Raw genomic sequence first — 23,755 nt, 5'->3', positions numbered from 1 at the left:
AATGCTGAATAAGTAAATATTGCTGAATTTTGTCATATAATGTGCCCTGAGTCATTCTGCTGAGGGCTTCCTTAACTGATCGGACCGCGCGTTCCGCTCGGCCATTGCTAGCCGGGTGGAACGGGGCCGTCAGTACCTGCCGGATTCCTAACAAGGCTAAAAAAACTTGGAAAGAGGCCGAAGTCCACTGGGGGCCATTATCTGATACAATAACATCAGGCAGCCGGTGGCAAGCAAAAATCAGTTTAAGGACCCTAATAGCTACGTCAGCTGTTATAGTGGACATGGGTATTACTTCCACCCATTTGGAATAGGCGTCAACAATGACCATAAGGTTTAACCCTTGTATAGGGCCAGCAAAATCTACGTGCAGCCTAGACCATGGACCCTTAGGTGTCTCCCATTCCCTGGGCTCCGCCGTTGCGGGGGTTGGTCGCGCGGCTTGGCAAACAGGACAGCTGTTTACCCAAGCAGTAATGGCTTCATCAAGGCCTGGCCACCATACATAACTTCGGCCAAGGGTCTTCATATACACGATTCCCGGATAGCCCTCATGCAGTCTTTGCAATAATTTAGTTTGCAGAGATTTAGGGACTACCACTCGATGACCCCACAGCAGACAGCCCTGCACTATGGATAATTCTAAACGCCTTCTACCGTAAGGTAAAAATTCTCCAGATAACCCTTCGTCTGGCCAACCCCTGCGAACCCATTCTAAAATTTTAGAAAGGATAGGATCCCGATGGGAATGGGCTGCAATGTCTGTAGAAGTAATAGGTAGCTGGAGTTCCTCAACAGCTAAAACAGGGCAAATAGGAGCCGGGTCCATAGCCTTTAACGGCAGCGGGCAACGGCTAAGCACGTCCGCGTGTCCTACCTGTTTTCCTGGGCGATGCTCCAACCTGTAAGAATAAGCGGCCAAAAATTCGGACCATCTCAGCATTCTTGGAGATAATATGTGGGGAGTGGGACGATCACCAGCTAATATCCCCAGTAGGGGTTTGTGATCAGTCACCAATAGGAAATGGTGGCCGTACAGGTAATCATGAAAGCGTTTAACACCTGCCACTGCCGCCAGAGCCTCTTTATCTAATTGGCTGTAATTACGCTCAGTAGGTGATAGCGTACGAGAAAAAAATGCAATAGGGGCCTCCTGACCTGAAGGCAATAGGTGAGCAAGGACAGCCCCAATCCCATAAGGAGAAGCATCGCAAGTGAGGGTTAGAGGCAGCTTGGAATTAAATTGTATGAGAACAGCTGAAGATGTGAGAAGTTTTTTAACTCCTTCGAAAGCTTTGGCCTCCCTAGGGCCCCAATGCCAAACTGAGGAATTATCTAATAGTCTATGCAAGGGTTCTGCAACAGAAGCCTTGTGAGGCAGAAACATTGTATAAAAATTTAAAAGTCCCAAAAAGGCTTGCAACTCCAGTTTTGAAGTAGGGGTTGGAGCCCGATGAATGGCTTCAACTTTACTGGGAGTGGGATGGATACCCTTTCCATCAATTAAAAAACCTAAGAATTCTACGGAAGATACTCCCATATGACATTTTGAGCGTTTGAGCTTAAGGCCAGCAGATCTGAAACGAGATAGCACGTTCCGTATTTTGATGATGAGGTCCTGTTTGCTGGTGGCAGCAACTAAGACATCGTCAAAATACGGAACCACTCCCTCCAACCCTTGGAGCAGTCGTTCAATAAGACGTTGAAAAATACCAGGTGCTACTGAGATACCAAACTGAAGTCTGGTGCAGCGAAAAGCCCCCTTATGAGTCACAATAGTCTGAGCATCAGCAGATGCCTGGTCCACAGGCAACTGCTGATATGCCTGGGCCATGTCTAATTTAGCAAAAATGCATCCCTTCCCCAGAGAATGCAACAAATGTTGAACGACAGGAACGGGGTATGGGTTCGAATCCAGCGCCTTATTAACTGTTGACTTATAGTCCCCACATATACGAATAGACCCATCAGGCTTAATAGGAACAACAATAGGGGTTTCCCATGTGCCATATTCAACTGGCTCAAGGATTCCCTGAGCCACTAATTTGTTGAGCTCAGCCTCTACCTTAGCTTTAAGGGCAAATGGAAGCCTTCTGGGTTTCAACCTAATAGGGGGCACGTTAGGATCTAGATTGAAGGAGATGGGTTTGCCTTTGTAATTACCCAAATTGTCATCAAACACATCAGCAAACTCAGTGATTAGAGTCTCAAAGTCATTAGAGTATGGAATGTTGTTCACGCCATCAATGGACAGTCCCAGGGGCTGGAACCATTCAAGACCAAGTAAAGTTGAGAGCGGCTTGGCCACAACGCCGAGAGGTAATGTAGCTTTAAAAGATTTATGTTGAGCCTGGACGAGGGCAACACCTATGACAGGAATCAAGTTCCCTTGATAGTCACGCAGGCGGCATGTTGAATCACGGAGATGATCTCTGGTAATGGTAGGAAGTAATTGCTGGAGTGCTGGCCAGGAAATTATTGATTTGGTGGAGCCGGAATCAATTTCCATGTGGCAGGGTTTGCCCTCAATTCTAACAGTAATAAAAATTTTCTTTGCTTTTGAAGTTAGTTCTGAAGCAGTTTGAACGATCCATTCATCATTTAATGCATCAGCATCCACAATAGAGCAATCATTATTGCGAACCTGGGTAGGCTTGTGGAAACGCTTGTCAAGGTTCCTGTTGGTTTGAGGAACCTGAGCAGGTAAAACAGCGCGGCAAACTACTGCAATGTGGCCAGGACGGCCACAACGTCTACAAATAGCCTGTTTGAACCGGCAGTTGGATCGGAGGTGCTTGCCCCCGCAACTCAGGCAGCCATCATTACTTTTTTTGGCGGGCTCGCCTCTGAGGTAATTTTTATACTGCATCTGGTCGATCTGGTCAGTGTCATCAGCAAAGCCACTGTTTTGTTCCAGTTGATTGTTAACAGAGGAAAATAGATTAGAAGGTGGCTGAGTGCTGAATTTATTTTGAATGATGACAGCAGATTTGTCAGCTAACTCTGAGGCTCTAGCCTCATCAATGGCAGCTTGGAATGTCAGGTCTGGTTTGGTTAGAAGCCTACGCTGTAATTTAGAATCTTTAACCCCACAAACAAATTGCTCAAGTAGAGCATCATCTAATTCAGTAAAGAGACAAGGAATCGCCTCGTGTCTGAGTTTGGCTACATATTGGCAAATTGACTCATTTTCAGTCTGTACACACTGTCTAAAAGTATATCTTCTCGCTATCTTTGAAGGAGCGGGGGAATAATGTTGTTTTAATGAAGTTATAAGTTCATCCCATGAAACAGCACTTAGGGACAACGGAGCAGACAGAGCTCTAGCCATTCGGAACATTTCAGGTCCACACGCGCTGAGGAAAAACCCTTTTTTCTTATCTTCAGAAACTTCGGTAAACTCGTGAGCCATCAAAAAACAGTCAAATCTTTCTAGAAAATCTTCCCATGACTCCTTTTGTGCGGAGAAATGGGCGAAACTCGGAATGGCTGACATTCTGAAGAGAAAAAAATAATTCTTGGTTCCGTTAGTGAAAAACTGCGTGGACGTTTGCCACTCTTCGTCGCCAGTATTATATTCTTACTTAGAATTAAGTAGCCTGAGGCGATTCACAAGAACTGATGTTTATTTGTAATACACACAAGTAACTAGCATAACAGAACAATGAACTCCGGTTTGACAGCTATTTATACAGCTGCTGTCAAACCGGCAACCAATCATAAATAGAACAGCTCCCTCTGGTGACGCCTACTGGTTTTGGCCAATCCGGACGTCTGGTAGGTGTTGAGTGACAGCTTGTGCTGTCTGGCTTTGGACACAACAGTTTCAGACAGATGGCTATCCAACATCTTCTTAAAGACTTCCAGTGTTGGAGCATTTACATCTTCTGGAGGCAAGCTGTTCCACTGATTAATTGTTCTAACTGTCAGGAAGTTTCTCCTCAGTTCTAAGTTGCTTCTCTCCTTGAGTAGTTTCCACCCATTGCTTCTTGTTCTACCCTCATGATCTGGTACAAGCTCTGGATCCACACAGAGTCTCCATCCTAATGCTAGAATACATCTCACCTTTAATCTCACACTCTTCAAAAATGTTGTGGATCTGGATAAGATGCAGCTATCCGAAGTTTCCAGAGCAGGGTGGGGTATAGAATTAAAATTGGAACATGATTTGAAGAGGAGAAAATAAATTTGGTAACGGTATCTAATGGATAGAAATGATAGATCGAGGAAGATCATATGTGATAAAGGATGGATAGATAGATGAGAGGATGGAGATGGATGGATGGACAAATATAGACACATACTGTATAGACAGACAGACAGACAGATTTGGAAGCCAAATCAGCAGGCATCTATTGAGGAATCAAGTCATTAATTTGATTTTTGCAGACCTGAGTTGAAAATATCTGGGGGGGGGGTGTTGTGTGTGTGTGTGTGCAGCACACGGACCTTCAAGTCAGTTTTTGATTCCTATTGACTGCCTGGACAGGTCCCTCCCTGCAGTTTTTTTTTTTTTTTGTAGTAGTTTGCCATTGCATGTTCCCTAGGGCTAAGAGAGGAAGACTGGCCCGATGTCACTAAGCAGGCATTATACCTAAATTGGGACTAGAACTCTTAGTCTCCCAGTTTCTAGCCTAGTACCTTTCTTTAACTAGTATATACAGGTAGTCCTCAACTTACAACCAAAATTGAGCCCAAAATGTATGTTGCTAAGCAAGACAGTTGTTAAGTTGGTAAAATGGAGTTTTGTCCCATTTTACGCCTTTCTTGCCAAAGTTCTTAGGTGAATCATTGCAGTTGTTAAGGTAGTAACATGTCATAGTTAAATGAATCTGGCTTTCCCCCTTGACTTTGCTTGTCAAAAAGTCGCAAAAAGTGATCATTTGACTCCAGGACACTTGCCACCAAGTGGAGCTGCGGAGCAAACAGGTCCGTCCAACCTGTCCAGGGAAAACCCTCCTACTGAACTGCGCAGGTCAGGCAGAGCTACACAAAAGCCCGCCTACCTGCGTGACTACGTTACCAGTAGGATTGTTCCATCTAAAAGGGGAGGAGTGTTAGATACTTATGCCAACTACAGTGGTTTCCACCAAGGTCCTCTCTCCCGGCGGGAACAGAGGTTTAATCCTATTGGTCAAAGGGTCTGACAGCTCCCTATAAAAGGGCTGCTGTCAGACTCAACCTTGATTGTTCTCACTTGTTGTGTTATAATAAAGAGCTGTTGTTACAGTTAAGCCTGTGTGTGCCTATCCATTACCCAATCTAACACGTACTGTATACCAAACTGGCTGTCTTTGGTAGCCACTAGGGGGTAGCAAAGTTGGAAGTTTCTGTATCGCTTTGTGTAGCCTGAAAAATGGCTAGCAGCTGCCATGAGGCTGCTCTGCCCCTTTAAGGCCCCTCTCCAAGCAAAGATGCTCAGCCACCAGCACTATAAAAACAGCAGAAAAGTAGCTGGGTGTGTGTGTGTGTGTGTGTGTGTGTGTGTGTGTGTGTGTGTGTGTGTGTTGTGTAGTAGTTCCTGTGTTCGAATTGTTCCAGAGGGGAGTGTGCTGTCCCAGCAGTATATAGCTAGTGTAGGAATTAAGAACTGTCTCCTTTAAGAAACTACCTCATGGGAAATGTAGGCAGAGACTGCCTTATGGGAAATGTAGTTCCATGACAGGTGATCACATCTCTGTTTATGATTGGCCACTGGGGCATCTTGCCCACATCCAACGTTTATAGCCGGGCAGTTTAAATGCTTTTGTGAACCTGAGTAGTATTATCTGTATCTCCGCTCAACACAGGAATGAAATCATCATCTTTTTACACTACATGATGGGACAGATCATGGAAGTCAGAAGTATCTTAACACTGAAAAGTTTTGCTATTAAGAATGCCTGATAATAAACTTGATCCGAAAGAGAGTCCTAAGCGTGGAGTTAACTGCATGCCCCGAGCAAGCCTACAACGCTTGAGGCAGAACAGGGAGGTGATTTCTCTTACTCTGTGGACATAGAGTAAATGGAAGCAGCCTAGGGCAGTGGTGGCAAACAGTTTTCTGCTCGGGTGTCAAAAGGGTGCGTGCGCGTATGATAGCATGTGCGTGTCTGCCCACACCCATAATGCAATGCCCTCTCCCTGGTGCATGTCCACACAACCCCCCCCCCGGTGCCCCCCTCCTCACGTGCATGCACGCAAGCCTCACTGAATCCTCTGGACTTCCAGTTGGTCCATTGGCTGTTTTTTGCACTCCCCAGGCTTCAGGAAAGCCTGAAACCTGGGGAGGGTGAAAAACGGTCCAACAGGCATACCGAAAGTTCATTTCCAAAATTCCGGTAGGCCTGTTGGGCCCGTTTCTTGCCATCCACAGGCTCCGGAGGCTTTCCTGAAGCCTGGGGAGCGCGAAAACGTCCTCTCCCTGCCGTTTGTAAGGCGCGTGCTGGAGCTGACATAGGGCAACACCTCGAGTGCCCTCAGATATGGCTCTGCGCACACCCATGCCATAGGTTTGCCATCACAAGCCTAGGGCTAAGAGAGAGGAGTGGTCAACTATTAGTAGTAGGAGCAGTGCAGCAGTAGAATTCACTTACTTTCTCACTGGTTCACAAATGTGAGCGAGTGCACACTCACTTCACTTACATGTGCCATGCCCACACACCACCTTCTGTGTATGTGCAGTGCTCGTGCACTATGTTGAGGCAGGCGGGTAGGCGGAGCCTCACCTGAACCAGAGTGAACTGGCTGAATACCACCTCTGGAGCAGAGGTGCAGAGGTAGATCTGGGGAAGTGTACGGGAAGGAATTGTTAATGTTACCTTTTGTGTGCTTGTGAGTGAGCTGGCTAAAGGCCAAGGGGGCCTGTGTTGGCTGATTGGGTTCCACCGAATTTGGATAGATAAAAGAACCTGTGACACACTGGATTGTCTTCTAAGGTTTGCCTGTAATCTTGCAGGCCAGATCTGGCAGCTCCACACCCATGGCTGGGGAATTCTGGGAGTTGAAACCCACAAATCTTAACGTTGCCGAATTGAGAAACACTGGCTTAGAGCAATACAGGTAGTTCTTGACTTACATTGCTTCATTTAGTGACATTTGATGTTACAGCAGCACTGTAAAAAGTGACTTATGTGAGTGTTTTTTCACACTCAGAATAAGAGGATAACAAAAGTTGGAAGGGGCCGTGTAGGTCATCTAGCCCAACCCCCCACCCAAGCAGGAGACCCTACATCATTTCTGACAGATGGTAGTCCAGTCTCTTCTTGAAAGCTTCCAGTGATGAAGCTCCCACAACTTTTGAAGGCAACTTCTGTTCCATGCGTTGATTGCTCTCACTGTCAGAAAATTTCTCCTTATTTCTAGGTTGAATCTCTCCTTGATCAGTTTCCATCCATTACTCCTTGTCTGGCCTTCAGGTGTCTTGGAAAACAGGTTGACCCCCTCCTCCCTGTGACAGCTCTTCAAATATTGGCAGACTGCTATCATGTCTCCCTGGTCCCTCTCTTCACTAAAGTAGCCATGCCCAATTCCTGCAACCGTTCTTCATATGTTTTAGCCTCCAGTCCCCTAATCATCCTGGTTGCTCTTCTCTGCAGTCTTTCTAGAGCCTCAACATCTTTTTTTATCACAACCCTTCAGCATCCCCATGTTCACACGATCAAAATTTAGACACTTGGCAACTGACAGGATGGCTGCAGTGCCTGGGATCATGTGATCACCTTTTGTGACCTTCTGACAAACAGTCAATGGGGAAACCAAATTCACTTAACAACCATGTTACTAATTTAACAACGGCAATCGTTCACTTAACAACTAAGGCAAGAAAGGTTGTATAATGGGACAAAACTCACTAAACAAATGTCTAATTTAGCAACAGAAACTTTGAAGTCAATTGTGCTCGTAAGTCGAGGACTACCTGTAGTCTCTGGGTAGCAGAAGAAGGGGGCACAATGAACTCTGGAACTTTAGATCCTTGGTAGAAATCCTGTTTGAAACACTCTGCTAAGAGCAAACACAGAAAGAGTTGAGCTACTTTTTGAAGTATGGATGGTTTTGCTATTGTGGTGTCCTTGGTATTCTCTGTTCTTGGTTGTTGACTTGTATTTCATTACACAAGTAGGTAACGTCAGTGCTAGTGAGTGAGAGGTTTTCTCCCTATTTGTACACTTATTAGCACTGATGGTGTTGCCTAGTTGGGTAATGAAACGTCTCCAAGGAAACCAGCATGCTCTCAGAGAGCACCAAGAACTCCACAGTTCAACACTGAGCTACATATATCCTCAACTTATAACCAGTTGCGATCATGTGACTGAGTGGGAAAGGAAGGGAAGGGATGAGAAGAGAAGAGTTGAGTTGGAAGGGACCTTGGAGATCTTCTAGTCCAACCCGCTGCTTAGGCAGGAAATCTTATACCATTTCAGACAAATGGTTGTCCAATATCTGAAAAACTTCCAGTGCTGGAATATTCATAACTTCTTGAGGCAAGCTCTTTCACTGATTAATCATTCAAAGAGGATATTTCTCCTTAGTTCTAGGTTGCTTCTCTTTTTGATTAGTTTCCATCCATTGCTTCTAGTCCTGTCTTCAGGTCCTTTTGGAGAATAGCTTGGCTCCACCTTCTTTGTGGCATTCTTTGTTGGCCATTTGGCAACTGGCCTTCATTTATGACCGCTTGCAGTGTCCTGCAGTCATGTGACCATGTTTTTGAGAGTTTGGTTCAAAACTTTATTCTGGCAAAACAGCTCATAGCAAACCATTTCCTTAACAACTGCTGCAAATAAGGTTGTAAACATGAGTCAATCACATGGGTGAGCCTATTTATGCCTGTCACGATTTATGACCGTGATAACCAGGCCTCACAACGGCTATACCTCAAGGACAACCTGTGCTGATTATTGCTATTTCTCAGCTCTGATTGTTTCTCATGCTGGAAACTTAATTCCTGCCTCTTATTTGTGAAATGTACATTATTAAACTCTCAGCTTATATTATAACAGTTCTGAAAAATGCCCTCACAATAACAAGGAAGTTAAAAACAGTTTAAAAGTTCCCTCTCTCTTGCTTGAAGGAGCGAAATGAGTAAAATATGGAATCATTGCTTAATGTCTTAGTTCCGTTCTTTTAAAAAAATCTCCCAACTTTAAGAAGCAGCAAAAACCTGCAACTTGAGGGTTAATGCTCTTCTCTTTTTCTTCTTTTTCTCTCTCTTCCTTCTGCCAAGTACAAAAGTCACAAAGAGCCTGTCAACCAACAGGAAAGCAACTCAGAAATGAAAAGGGAAAGTGAAAGGAAGCCCAGAGGGACTGAGCGGAGGGCTTCGGAGAAGAAACGGAAAAAAGAAGAATTGAGGAGGAAAATTCAAAATGAGCAACGCCGACCTAAGTGAGCAAGAGAGAATCCTGCAGGAATTCCATGCTGGAACAGTTTTCCTTTCAGGAAACAAGGAATGGCTGGTGGGGAAGAATTTCTTTGTCGTGAAAACCACGGTGGAGAGGATTGTGAAATGGGCTTATGAGTCCAGCACTGGCTTGTATCCGTCGGACCCCGTTCCAGTGGGCAGCTACAATGAAGGGCTGCACCTTCAAATGGAGGACGCTTCCAACGACTTTGACTTCCTCATCCCAATACGGTATAACTCCAAGTTGGCGCTCCGGAGCAGAATCGTCCCCATTAATTCCTCCAGCTGCCCCACCCACCAGCTCCCCACCTACATTTTCCGCAACAGGGGAATCCGTAATGTTCCTGACAAAGGGCTGCCGGTGTTTTGCCAGGGCACCAAAATGTTGGTGGATATTGAGGACGTGGCGGAGGCAGATGTGAAGATTTATTGTGATAAGCCAAAATCAAAGTTGGGCGAAGATGAGGAAGAGGATTATGACCCTGTGTCTTATAACTTAGAAATGTGCCAGGTAGGTATCAATAGGATGGCCGGGGGTGGGGGGGTGGCTCCCCCTAGTGCTGAAATCTGAAACATGTTTGCTGGGGGAAATGTCTTTTTCTGAGCTGAAGGAAAAAGTTTTCTTTTTTCTTTTTTTGCTAGGAGAGTCTCAGCCATCATAATCTGGATCCAGAGCAAATCCTGAAGGACTTTCATCAGTACGTAGGGATTGCCTTGAATCCAGGTGCGCCATTTCAGAAAAATTATCCAGTGCAATGGAAATCCAGTGCAGGAATGGACAACTGACCAGATACTGTTAAAATAAGAGAATGTCGTGAATGCTTTTTTTAAAAAAAAAAAGAGCGCGCCTTGCAGATTCACAAAATTAATTTGCAATGCTGGTGTGTGAGAGGGAACATTGCCTTCGTCCAGCACATTTACTATTTATTTATTAAAATGTATATGGTCACCCGTGGTAACTGTGGGTGGCTTACAGAAAATTAAACTCCAATACAAAACCCCTCACACCAGGGGGGAAATCCAGCAAGTTCTGACAGATTCTAAAGAACGGTAGCGGAAATTTTGAGTAGGTTGGAGAACCGGCAAATGCCACCTCTGGCTGGCCCCAGAGTGGGGAGGGAATGGAGATTTTGCAGTATCCTTCCCCTGCCACACCCACCAAGCCACTCCCACCAAGCCACACCATGCCCACAAGCCATGCCCACAAGCCACACCCACAGAACCAGTAGTAAAAAAAATGGAATTTCACCACTGCCCCTCACCCCCTGGTGACAACAAGGAAACAACATCACCTTGGAGGTTCCCAGTCCCAATGGTAAAACTGCCTTTAGGGCCTTTCCAAAGAGTCTCAAGGTGGGGGCCAATCTTATTTCTACAGAGATAATGTTCCATAGGGAATGGAGCCACCACAGAGAGGGCCCTTCTTCTTGGTCCCCCCCCCCCCAGATCAGAGGTGAAATTCAGCAGGTTCTGACAGGTTCTGGAGAACCGGTAGCGGAAATTTTGAGTAGTTTGGCGAACCGGCAAATACCACCTCTGGCTGGCCCCAGAGTGTGGAGGGAATGGGGATTTTGCTGTATCCTTCCCCTGATATGCCCACTAAGCGACGCCCACAGAACCGGTAGTAAAAAAAATTGAATGTCAAACCAGATGGAACTCCTTAATAGGCCCATAAAATCTCTAAGTTCCCTTCTCTGATGGGCCGGGTAAATGTAACTGGGAAAAGATGGCCCTTTATCTTTCTTTTCAAGATAAGCAGACTTTGTTGGAAGAAATGTCCTTCTGGGTTCGGCTCCAAGTGGGGAAAAAGACACTGGAGACATGGAGGCTGCTTGGAAAGATGGTTTTAATGTTGGACAGAACCACATGGCCTGAGTCCTGAACAGAAAATGTGATCATATGCTTCAATGTTGGTGGAGAAGAAGAGAAGGGAAGAGAAGGAGAAGAGCAGACAAGAAGAAGGGCTGAAGAAGGGCTTGCAGGGATTTTTTTTATAATCTGTTCTGCCCCACCTATCTGTTTCCTGTTCCTGTGTAAGAAATGTATTCTGATTGGTTGCCAGACTCACATGGGCCCATGCAGGGGCAACCCTCTAGGCTGTTTTGAATTCAGGTTTGATTGAGTTCAGATGCCATGTGGTCAGTTGAGTAAAGGCTTATTATCCTGCCTTAATCCCATCACAGCTGAAGAGGAGAACTCTTTATTATGTAAAGTGGACTAGCTTGGCCTTCTTAATGGCCCATTGACAAAGTTGAGATGGGCAGGAAGCTGTAGGAATTTAGTGTTTAAAATGTGTTTCTCCCTTTTTCACATCCAGGAAAATATAATATTCTGCCTTATCAATATACTTCCTACAACTTGAAAACTAACACTACACTATCAACCCTCAGTATTCAACGATCTGTCATCCAGATACATTTTTGTGAATAAATATGATGGCGGAAACTAGCATTGTGCAATGTACCAAGCATCCTATTTGCCTTTTAAATGAAATAATTTAGAAAAGTAAAGCCAGATGTGACCTACTTCGTTGATATTTTCACTAAGGCTGATTCAAATAGAGGAAAGCATGGAGGCCAGATGTTTCAAAAATGTTGTTTGTGAGTAAAATTTAGGGACTCCTAGCCAGGCAAGAGCTTTTAGAGATTTTTAGTGCATGAATAGTCACATCTTTTCCAAACCTGCCAATTTTACCCTCAAAATAATAGCTGGTGTTATTAGTCTGCACTGTTCAATTCCCAGCAACCCTGAGGTAGAAAGGTATAGGCTTCTCGCTACTGTTAGTCCTCAACTTACAACCACAACTGGGGCAAGAATTTCCATTGCAAATCAACATGGATGTTAAGTGAGTCGTGTCCAATTGTACAGCGTTTTTTGGCACAGCTATTAAGCAAATTAATGATGTCGTTATGTGAATGGCATCATTAAGTGAATCCAGCAGCCCTGATTGACTGCCTGTTGGAAGCTGCTGGGAAGGTCACAAATGGCAATCACATGGAAGGGACTTCGGAGGTCTTCTAGTCCAGCCCTCTGCTCAAGGTAGATAAGTGACTATCTAGACCAGTGTTTTCAACCTTGGTGACTTTAAGTCCTGTGGACTTCAATTCCCAGAATCCCCCCAGCCAGTTGGCATGATGGCAAACCTATGGCATAAGTGCCAGAGGTGGCATGTAGAGCCCTCTCTGTGGGCACACATGCCATTGTTAGCTGCTCTTCTTGGTTCCTGTGTGCATGTCTTCACAGGCACCAGAGCGCCGGTAAACAGCCTGAAAACAGCCTGAAAAATGTCCAAAACCCAGGCCGTTTTTAGTCTGTTTTCCAGGCTTTTTCCAGGCCATTTTCAGGCCCAAAAAAACGCCCCCAAAACAGGCATGTGCGTGCCAGCCAGCTGGCTTTTGCAGGTCATTTTTTTTCAGTGCTACTACAACTTCAGTCGTTAAATGAATGGTTGTATGTGGAGGACTATCGGTATATCAAGATGCCATAGAAATTTGTGTCTACTATTCATTTTGACTTTTTCCTATTTCTCTTTCCCATCTCCCCAGAGTACACTCACCCTCGACAAAATGGTAAGTCCATATTTTTCTATTGGGAGAACATGTTAAGGGATTGGATTGGGCTTCAGTGGTCCTAACGCTGGTTTATTGGGTTTTAGTAAACGAAAGCAGCGATTACAGAATATGAAACCATAAAACTGGACTGCATTCCTTAAATTTATACTAGATTCCTCTTCAACTTTTAGATCCTGTTTTCAAACTTCGGATGAAGCCTTCCCTAGTCCCCAGAATACCTAACAGCATAAGAGGTAAGTTGATCTTTTTTCACTGCCCATTTTTTTCAAATAGGAAACATTCATCATGAGCACATGCTCCTTTGTTATCCTTTGAGCTGCCCTTCTATAAAAATTAACTGATCCTAGTTTAACAAATTTAAAATTTATTAGAAACCCTGCATAGCAAGAAATTAGCTTCTCAGGAATGTCCCAAAGGTGCTTTTTCAAGAGGCAAATGGACTTTCTTTGTTTTTCTTTGAAAACGTTTCACTTCTCATCCAAGAAGCTTCTTAGTTTCTGACAGGTAGAGAATGGAAAGATTTATATTCCTTGCAGTCATCTAGTCATTAACATTCTCTCTGAGAATACTTGAGCTAACTTGGAGGTTTATCTGTACCCTCCAAGTGGCCTCATCAACTCTCAAGAGTGAGTATTAACAACCAGATGATTGCAAGGAATATAAATCCTTCCATTCCTTACCATTCCATCAGAACTAAAGAAGCTTCTTGGATGAGAAGTGAAATGTTTTCAAGGAAAAAAAATGTTTTCCATTGCCTATTGAAAAAGCACCTTTGGCACAACCATGACCTGAATGACTGAGAAACTCCATAGATTTTTCAGGAATGAATCAGATGGTGATTAGAGGCAGATTCTTTGAATGGATCTAATGCCTTTTGGCCTTTTTTTTTGTCTTTGAATTTCAAATGTGTTCCATTCCATTCCCATTGTTGGTGTCTTTACTTAACAATCGTAACATTATTTCACTTTTAATTCAAAGGAGAGGCCTTGAATTACGTGATTTTGCTACTTGCATTTGAGCCACTCTAGAAGTAGAAGTACATTTAAATAGGTCCACAACAAAGAAATGGGAAATATGTACTTATGCACAAATATATACCAGACATAAAAATACAGGATTGCAAAGGCAGTGAGTCTTTTGTAAAGGTTTTGCAACAGGAAGGGCACTATTCCAGTTCCCAAATAATCTATTTTAAGGATGCTCTTATATTTGATTATATGCCATTAAGTAATGACCTGTCTCTAATTTGGTCCTTCATCTTTCAAGGGTAATTCCATTGCTATGTTAACTGAATCCATTCACCTGGATGGTGGTCATCCTTTTCTTCTCTTTCCTTCTTCTTCCTGGCCTCTAAGCCTTCTCGAGAGAGCTGGGTCTGCATAATTTGTCCAAAGTAGGATAATTGTTGTGCCTCAAGTCCTAACTCTGTCTTGATTTTTTTGATGATTCATTTGTTTTCTGGCTATCTACAATATTCTGAGGAATCTTGGCTATAAATTGATAACCAAGGAATGAAGGTGTTTTGACCTAGGCTTCCTGAGGCAGTAAAAAATCACACGCTTAGTCCCCAAAATCCTCTTTTTATTTCAATGGCTGTGAATTATGTTCATTCACAGCCCTTAATGAGTCACAAATACTTTGTAAATAGTCCTGACAGAAGTCTGCCAAAGTCTTTCGGGATAAGGCTGATAAGCACCCACCTTTATCTCCCTTGAAACGCTGCCAAAGACCTAATTGGCAATTAGCTTTGCAAGACCACATGGAGCACAGAGTCAAAACAGAGCTTCAGAGTTTAAACCAACCAGAACGAACAAAGTTGCTTCCTGCAAAGGCTCACATGCTCCTCCTTTATGTCTTATGGGAGGGGCCAATCATCTCCAAGCCTTACTCCCAAGTCACCCCTTTTGTCTTAACTGTTTTTGCTTTTTGGCAGCTCTGCGCGTGTGTGCTCTCCCTGTTCCTCTGCCTTGCTGATGTCCAATTCTGGAGACTCCGGAGGCAGCACATAAGTCCCAGATGGCCCTGGTCCCCTCTTTGCCTTCCCCAGACTCCAGAACGGGCCCATGCTCCTCCCCAATCTCCTCACTGTCCAATTCTGATGCCAGCTCCTCAGGCTGCCAGCAGACTACAATAGAAGGAATAAAGGAAATTATATACCTACGTGCATTCATTCATATGAATGAAATCTTTTGTTTTCATTCATATGAACAAACACGCATACATATATGTCATAATTATATGCAAATACTGTTTGTATAAGGGTATGATATTTACATAACATTTGTATATTATAATTTATGAAAAACTGGATAGCGTACTAGGTAAAGAACTCCCTTTCATGTGGCAGACCAGGGTTCAAATCCCAGATGGTACCTACCTTACCTTCGTCCTTGGGCGAAGACCCCCCCCAACAGTTCACCTGTCTTGCTTTAAAATATGAGAGTGACGTTTGTGTGTGTGTGCGTGCTTCCTATTCAGTTAAGCTTTTAGATCTGCTAAACTAGTTTTTACTAGTTTTATTTTCCCCACTATGCAATGCAATACAAATAGACCTCAACTTACAATTTGTTTAGTGACTGTTTGACATTACAATGGCACTGAACAAAGTGACTTATGATCAGCTTTAAACATTTATGACCATTGCATCATCCCCATGGTGTGATAAAAATTCAGGTGATTTGACAACTGGCATGAATTTGTGAGGGTTGCAGCATTCTGGGGTCAGTGATCTCCATTTGCAATCTTCCCAGCTGGCTTCCAACGGGGAAAGCTGGATTCATTTAATGACCACTTAACTGCCTTGGCAAAAAAACCAAAAAGATTGTAAAATTGGGCAAGTCTCACTTAACTGCCTCACTTAGAAATGGACATTCTGATCCCAATAAGTTGAAGACTTCCTGTATTTAGGATTCAGGGCTGTGCATCACTTTGGGAAATGATACCATGGATCTGCTTTCCTCCGACACATTTCTAGGCAACATCAGATTAGAGACCTTGGATTTAAGTGGTCCAGCCATCCGATTGGTTTTCAAGGAAGGGAATGAAACTATCCTGGTGAAGCTGGTGCCGGCCGTTCAGAAGGCAATAGAGTTCACCAACGAATGGGTGAGGGAAGATCTCACCCACCTTTCTGACTGGTGGGACGGTGACCTCAGCAATGAAAAGAAGAGCTTCCTCCAGAAGGTCGAAGCCCTTAAGAAAGTGGGGCCAGAGCTCGTCCCAAAGGGAGGATTCTGGAGGTAAAAAAAAAACCCTACTCATTTGGTGGAAGGGATGGGGTGGCCAAGGCTGAGGCAGTGCAGCAGGACATTGCTTTAAGCCAGTGGTGGGATTCAAATAATTTAACAACTGGTTCTCTGCCCTAATGACCAGGGGGGTAGGCGTGGTTTGGTGGTCTTGTGACTGAGTGGGCATGGCCCAGTGGTGGGTTTCAAAAATTTTTAGAACCTCTTCTGTAGGTGTGGCCTGCTTTGTGGGAGTGGCTTGTCGGCCATGTGACTGAGTGGAAGTGGCTTGGCAGTCATGTGACTGGGTGGGCATGGCCAACTTGTAAAATGTGGTGAAACTCACTTAACAACGCTCTTGCTTAGCAACCAAAATGTTGGCTCAGAAACTCTGGCATTTGAAGCACGCAAGTCTTAAAGCTGTCAAGTTACAAGACCCTTGCACCTCTAACCCTTGAGAAAAGAAATCCGAAGGGTGTTCGAACTTGAGTGTTTTAAGATTTGCGGACTTCGACTCCCAGAATTCCTCCTCTCACTCTTCATCTTGATGATGTGCGGATGGGCGGGGGGAGGGAGCTGGAACCAGATCTAAACGGCACTGTAGATTTGTGGAATCTCTTCTATAGAAGAGGTTAGAACTGGCAGGAACCCACCCCTGGCATGGCCAACTCAATGTCACTCACGTTGATAGGTGCTTCGCCTTAGCTGTTACAATGTAATAAGAGTTAATGGGAAAGGCAGTTTCTGTAAGCAGATTAGGCTAGAAACAATACCAGAATGTTTCCTTCCTGCCTTCCTTACAGGATTAGCATTGTAAAGTGGGAAAAACCAAAAGGAGATTTCTTCCAACAACCGGTTCTCTGAACTGCTTAGAAAGTTGACCGGTTCTCCCAAATAGGTGCAAACTGGCTGAATCCCACCACTGCTTATACTTCAGTGTTTCTCAACTTTGGCTACTTGAAGACAGGCGGACTTCAACTCCCAGAATTCCCCTTGACTCCACCCATCTTCAAGTGGGCAAGGTTGAGAAACACTGGACTTGTTGCTCACAATTCCCATCAAATCCAGGTGACCCATCTACTTTGAGCAATTCTAAACCAAAGACGCTTCCTAAAGATGCACAGATGCACAGAAGTACCAATCTAGCGCTTCTTCGGAACTCTTTAAAGCAGCTACATCTTTTCCCAGATTATGGATAAGTCTAGAGTCCATTGTTTTCATTTTTTCTGTCCAAGTTAAGAAGGAAGGTGAGCTGCAAACTTAAGATACACAGGGAGGACACCTGAGCTGGATATATGGTTCTAAAGCTCCTGTTTGAAGAACTGTTACAATATTCCTAACCACCATTTTCCCTCGGAACCAGGCTGTCTTTCAGCTGTGCTGAGGAGATGATCCTTAAAGAAGTCGACGCTGATGGAGGGCAGAGACGGGCAGCTTTACGACTGCTCAAGTTTGTTAACCAGACTAGATGGACCCCGGAATACGGCAAAATCTTGACTTCCTACCATCTTAAGGTGAATCTTCTGAACTAACAGTGCACTAGGCCAGGTTAAGCCTCCACCTCATCCTCATGAAGATACATTGAAACTCCCCATATGCAGGTAGTCCTCATTTTATGAGCACAATTTCCATTGCTAAGCAAGACATGCTTAGTCAATCATGCCTGATTTTATGATATTTACTGCCAAGTTTTTAAAGCGAATCTCTGCTGTTGTTAAGTGCATCATGTGTTGGTTATGTGAATCTGGCTTCCCCCACTGATTTTTTGGAAGCCAACTGGGAAAGTCACAGTGTTTTTTTCAGTGCTGTTATAACTTTGGTCTTTAAGGGAATGGGTAAGTTGAGGAGTACTTCCTGCTATTCTATAAATGTACATAAAGACTCACTTTTACCCCACATGGGAGCATGTTAAATTGGTAGCTCCCTTCTGCAATCTCCTTTCCCTCTGCTGCCATGGTGTGTATGTTATAGAGAGCTTTGCATGATTTAACCCTGATAGCATCAATTGCTGACTTCTACTTTCATAAAATCTCAGCTGCCCTCTCATATAACCACTGCCCAAATTCCTCCCTTCGTACCTCTTCTTGACATAAACCTATGTGTGATGATTCACCCAACCCAAGGAAGTCATGAGGTCTGAACCTCCAGTCAGTCTAAGATCTAAGAATGGTTCTGTTGCCTTTCCTCTCCTGCAGACCCTTTTGCTGTGGAGCTGTGAGATCCATCCCTGCAAAGAGGCCTGGGAGACTCTGCTGTCCTCTCTAAAGACCCTCCTTGGGCTGCTGGAACACACCCTGGCCCAGAAATGCCTCCCTCACTACTTCCTGAAGCCTCTCAATCTCTTCAACAAACGTTACAAAACCAGTAATGACATTTACCGGCCCTTGTCCTTGGAGGCCCTCGCCCACGAGGTTTCAGCCATGCTGGCAGATGCCACAGCCTACCTTGTCCTGGGCCATGAATCGCCAGGCGGCTCAGTCAATCAGGACTATGAAGAGAAAACTGCAGCTCTCCAGGAGTTTAAAATAAGACATCGGGAAGAACTGGGAGAGCTGAAAAGAATGGAAGATGAACATATGTATGAGGAAGTGGAAACTACTGAAGAATAAACCGTACTGAGCTTTCTAAAACTGCTCTATACTGCCATAAAATCTAGTTTTATTCCCAAACCCGTGATTAATTATTTTTAGGATTTGGAGGGAATATTTGATTTAGTTTGTGTTACTTTTAGATCATTGTAGTCCAGGTTGTCAATGTGATTTTAACTTTTAATCTCTTTTTATGATTTTTTTTTTGGAAGGAAGAGATTGTATGCTACCTAATGTCCACTGGAGTTGGTCAGCTCTAATGATTTGAAATAATAAATAACTTTTCCTTCATCTCAAAAAAATCACTTTAATTGCTTGGATAAAATTTGCTCCAAAGTCCATTTCTTCCAGCACCTTAAACACAAAGGCCCAATTTAGATTGTCGAATGCCTTCTCTGCATTTACAAAAATTAAGGCAGCCTGTTTCTATTGTAAGTATTCAATAATATTTAAGACAGTCCTCATATTATCTCTTAGCTGTCTTTTCAGCAGAAAGCCTGCTTGGTCTTCATGTATATATACCTGCAAAATCTTCTTTAGTCTTTCTGCCAGAAGAGCGGCAAAGAGTTTGTAATTTTTATTTAATAATGAGATTGGTCTATAGTACTGTCTTTGTAACATCTTGACCTTCCTTTGGGAGCAACACAACATTGGCTTCTTTCCACGGGGTATATTTCCCCACTGTAGTATATCATTCATTGTGTCCTTTAGTGGTTTATACATACCCCACAGCAATCTCCACACTTCATACAAAAAGTTTAGACTCCAGAAGCCAAATCTATTAAGTCAGTTAATAATATAAAATTCACTGAAATGCTTAAGCCAAAAATTAGAAAAATAGTTTCAGAAATAGTTTCCACATGCTTTAGTTTCAGATTGTATCAGGCTTCTTTTTCCGGCTCGGCTATCTCGGCCCCTCCCTCTCGCCATCTTGAATCACAAAGCCTCAAAAATGACAGAAATTTCACCATAAAAGGAAACAGCAGGCTGCAACTAGAGAAATCCACTTTCAGTAGGAAAGATAAATAGTGCAAAAAATAACTCTAGTGCCTAAGAACAGGTGGTAATTTTTATTGTCCGCGGCTGATTCTTCCACAGTGCTTGGTTGCCACATCCCAGTAATCATTCGATTACTTCTTCTTTTTCTTCAAGAATCAGTCTGAGAGCACCCGGCATCCCAGGGGAGCAAAGGGGTCGATCTCCAAGGCCTCCCCCTATCCCAGTGGGTTTCTTCTGGCTTAGAAAGCACTCTAAGCCTTGAACTGTGGAGAGTCTGTAGAGGAGCTGAATGTTCCCCTGCTGTCAAAGGTGAAGATCCCGCTGGAAGCCATTTTGTGTCATTTTTAGACCATTTTAGTCCAGGCTATCAATGTGATTTTAGCTTTTGATCTCTACTTCTGGGTTTTTGTGGGAGGGGAGGGGTTGTATGCTGCTCAGAATCCGCTGGAGAATGACAGTTGAATAATTTTAAATAATGATGAATCAATGAATAACTTTTCCTCCATCTTAAGGAATTGTTTTCTACCGTGAGCTAATTCCAATCTTCATGATCACGGAAGAAAGAGGCTGAAACTGTCAAGGAAAATTTTTGCAGGAGCTTCAAAGGCTGCAAACCTGAGAGGTTATATCCTGAACAGCTCTTTATAGCTTGGTTGCTTTATAGCATCATCCACTGCTGGTTCTGGATGAGAGATAGAATGATAAGGTAGAAAGAGAGGAGTAAGGTCGCATATGCCCTCCCCACAGTATCCAACTGGTAGCCCAAAGTGTAGTGGCAAAATGGCCATTTTTTTTTTTTTAAAGAGTTGTGGAATTTCCAAACTCACCTTCCAATTGTGTGAAACAGAACGTATCTGTTTTTACAGAATTGTAGGAAGACATGCTGGCCTGTGAAGAAAATACACTGTGTATATTTCTAATCTCATGAGCTAGGCTGAAGTTTGAGAATTATAGGAAGGTAACTATCTTAGCTAAGGACAGAAGAGTTTGAATCCTAGCCTTTGCTTCTTTTAGGGATGATTTCTCAAATTGAGTTTTTAATATCAAGGAAAAGAAGTATATGAGACATTACAATTTCTTTCCATTTGGAAGTGGTGGGTTCCTACCGGTTCGGACCGGTTCAGCTGAAACGGTAGTGGTTTGGGGGCCTGGGCCGCTGGAACCGGCAGCAAACCAGACCTGCCATGCCCCGGAACTGGTTCCCCAGGCAGCACCAGCAGCACTGCCATCTTCTTTTTCAGTTCTGTGCATGCGAGAACAATTTTAATTGCACTGCACATGCGCGCATAGCATGCATCAAACGCATGTGCGCAGTGCTTACATGAGCAAACCAGCAGTAGTGCCTGCCAGAAACCACACCTGGATACAGCCCACTTTATGATTTTAGAACTTTTTGGAAGGCCACGTTCACTGAATTGCATATTTAAATCCAGCATTTTTGAATCAGGCAAAGTGAGTCTTTTTTCAAGTTTTAATTTTCAAGCTCAGGGTTTTTTTTTCTTCTTATTTATTCCTACACACCCATCCTTTTTCGCTAAGAAATTGTGATGCAGAGGCAGGGTGTGTTTTATTGCTGCCACCAGCAATAAAAGAACAGAAAAGCACCTGGGTGTGATATGTGTTGTTGTGCATTGGCTGCTTTTTTTGTCAAAAATTTTATTAAGTTATAAAATAAGATACAAAATACAAAATAAACTAGGAAGACAGTGAGGGGAAAGGGGATAAGGAGAAGTAAGCAAGGGGTGGGGGTGGGGGGAGCATAGATTTCCGACTCCCTCTGTTGCTGTAAAATAAAGCATTAACATCAGACCACAACTTTTTGTTTTTCCTAAGTACATTCCTAAGGTAAAACCCAAAATCAATGTTTCTTTTTTTTCCACCTCAAAAACAAAAGTTCAGAAACGGTCTCCATGTGACCACAAAGGTACTTTATATTCTTTAATCAAAAGGGTCAGTTTAGCCATTTCTGCCAATTCCATCAGCTTCTGTAGCCATTTGTGCATGGTGGGAATCGGACTGCTCTTCCAATTATGTGCATACAGTAGTCTTACTGCTGTCAACCAGGGACGTGCGGTCAGGGGAGGCAGGGGAGGCAGAGCCTCACCGCTCTCATCATGAAAATAAAAAAAATGGGAAAGGGAAAAGGCGCTGAGGAGCCTTCTGCACACGTGGTCCAGGAATGGGACCACGTGTGCAGGAGGCTCCTCTAGCCCTAGCCTCCCTCCTGCACATGTGGTCCCATTCCCCGCCTTCCTGAGTCAACATGAAGGGGACCGCGGAGCGTGAGCCGCGGAGTGCGCTCTGTGGTCCCCTTCATGTTGACTCAGGAGTCAGGAAGGAGGGGAATGGGACGTGTGCAGGAGGCTGAAGCTGCCTCAGCCTCCTGCACACATGGTCCCATTCCCCTCCTTCCTGACTCCTGAGTCAACATGAAGGGGACCCCGGCTCGCGCTGATGACCTCACCAGCCATAAACCTCACCGCACGTCACTGCTGTCAACATATACAAGATCAAAGTTCTGAATTTTTTCTCCAAGTATTTTTCCATTATACCCAAAATATGTTTCTGGTTTCATCTTTATCTTCATTTTAAGAATTACCTGTATTAAAATATGAATCTGTATTAAAATTTCTTTGCTTTAATACATGTCTACCATAAATGGTAAAAAGTTCCTTCTTTACTTTTACACTTCCAACATTCATTAGATATCTCTTTATGCTTCTAGATAACTTATCCGATGTTAAATACCAGCGATACAAATAATTCAACACTGTCAAACTATTTTTCCTGCCTAGGCAGGGGGTTGGACTAGAAGACCTCCAAGGTCCCTTCCAACTCTACTATTGTATTGTATTGTATTTACTAAGGCTGCATTACTATTCCTATCACTCATCTCTTCCCACTTACGACTGTATGACTGTAACTTTGTTGCTTGTATCCTTACGATTTATATTGATTGTTTCCTAGTATGATTTGATTGCTTATTTGTGCCCTATGAACACCTTATCATTCGTGACAAATGTATCTTTTCTTTTATGTACACTGAGAGCATAAGCACCAAAGACAAATTCCTTGTGTGTCTAATCACACAGCCAATAAAGAATTCTATCTATCTATCATCTATCTATCTATCTATCTATCTATCTATCTATCTATCTATCTATCTATCTATCTATCTATCTATCTATCTATCTATCATCTATCTATCTATCATCTATCAATCTATCTATCTATCTATCTATCATCTATCTATCATCTATCTATCTATCTATCTATCTATCTATCTATCTATCTATCTATCTATCTATCTATCATCTATCTATCATCTGTTATATCCAAAATTCCTTGCCCACTGAATCATACGTTTTACATGTTCACTTTCTAAATTCAATTTCAGTAACATTTTATAAACCTTAGTAATAATATGTTCATCACTGCCACACAGTAAGATTTCAAATTCATTTTTAACAAAACAAAACCAAACCCATAACTCTTTTTATTTAGTTTAAATCTTTTCGTCAGTTGTTGATATACAAACCAATGGCAAACATAACTACTGCTTCAAGCTCTTTCCTTGACTTTGCAAAGTGATTATTAAAATGCACATCAACTTTAACTTTGTCATACCATAGATAAACATGCCATCCAAACCTTAATTCATGGCCCTCTAATTCAAGTAACCTCTGGTTGTGTATTAGTTCCTGCAATGGGTTTGTTCTCAGAATGAGAGGCGAGTGGTTTCTCTTACTTTCTGGGCATAGAGCAACGGAAAGCACTCTGGGGCTATGAGATATGAGTAGTCCACCTTAGTAGTAGGAGCTACTACTTTTTGAGGTACAGAAGGCGGCGAGCGTGATCACCTCATGGCTGGTGCTGTGTTGCAATATTTTTGGGGACGGCTTATTTTAGCGCATGTGCTCAAAAGCCCTGTTGGGTTTATTATCCAGGGAGGTCTTATTTTTGGAGAAACAGGGTAAAAGTCTTCTAGGAGTT

At 43.4% G+C, this 23,755-nt stretch overlaps 1 protein-coding gene across 1 annotated transcript; it reads left to right on the top strand.

Moving 5' to 3' along the window:
• The first annotated feature begins 9,234 nt into the window (after nt 1–9,234).
• On the top strand, nt 9,235–19,045 carry LOC309381203 (uncharacterized protein). The gene is made up of 7 exons (XM_081931932.1): nt 9,235–9,890; nt 10,022–10,103; nt 12,925–12,948; nt 13,122–13,184; nt 15,926–16,190; nt 17,539–17,689; nt 18,371–19,045. Exons 1-7 carry the CDS (start codon nt 9,345–9,347, stop codon nt 18,782–18,784), a joined length of 1,545 nt encoding a protein of 514 aa, XP_081788058.1. The 5' UTR covers nt 9,235–9,344; the 3' UTR covers nt 18,785–19,045.
• Nucleotides 19,046–23,755: the final 4,710 nt, after the last annotated feature.

Source organism: Natrix helvetica, assembly GCF_964273705.1.
Source record: "Natrix helvetica genome assembly, chromosome: Z".
NCBI classification, from domain to species: Eukaryota; Metazoa; Chordata; class Lepidosauria; order Squamata; family Natricidae; genus Natrix; species Natrix helvetica.
Note: the sequence above shows the minus strand (reverse complement) of the source record. Positions and strands in the feature narration are given on the sequence as shown.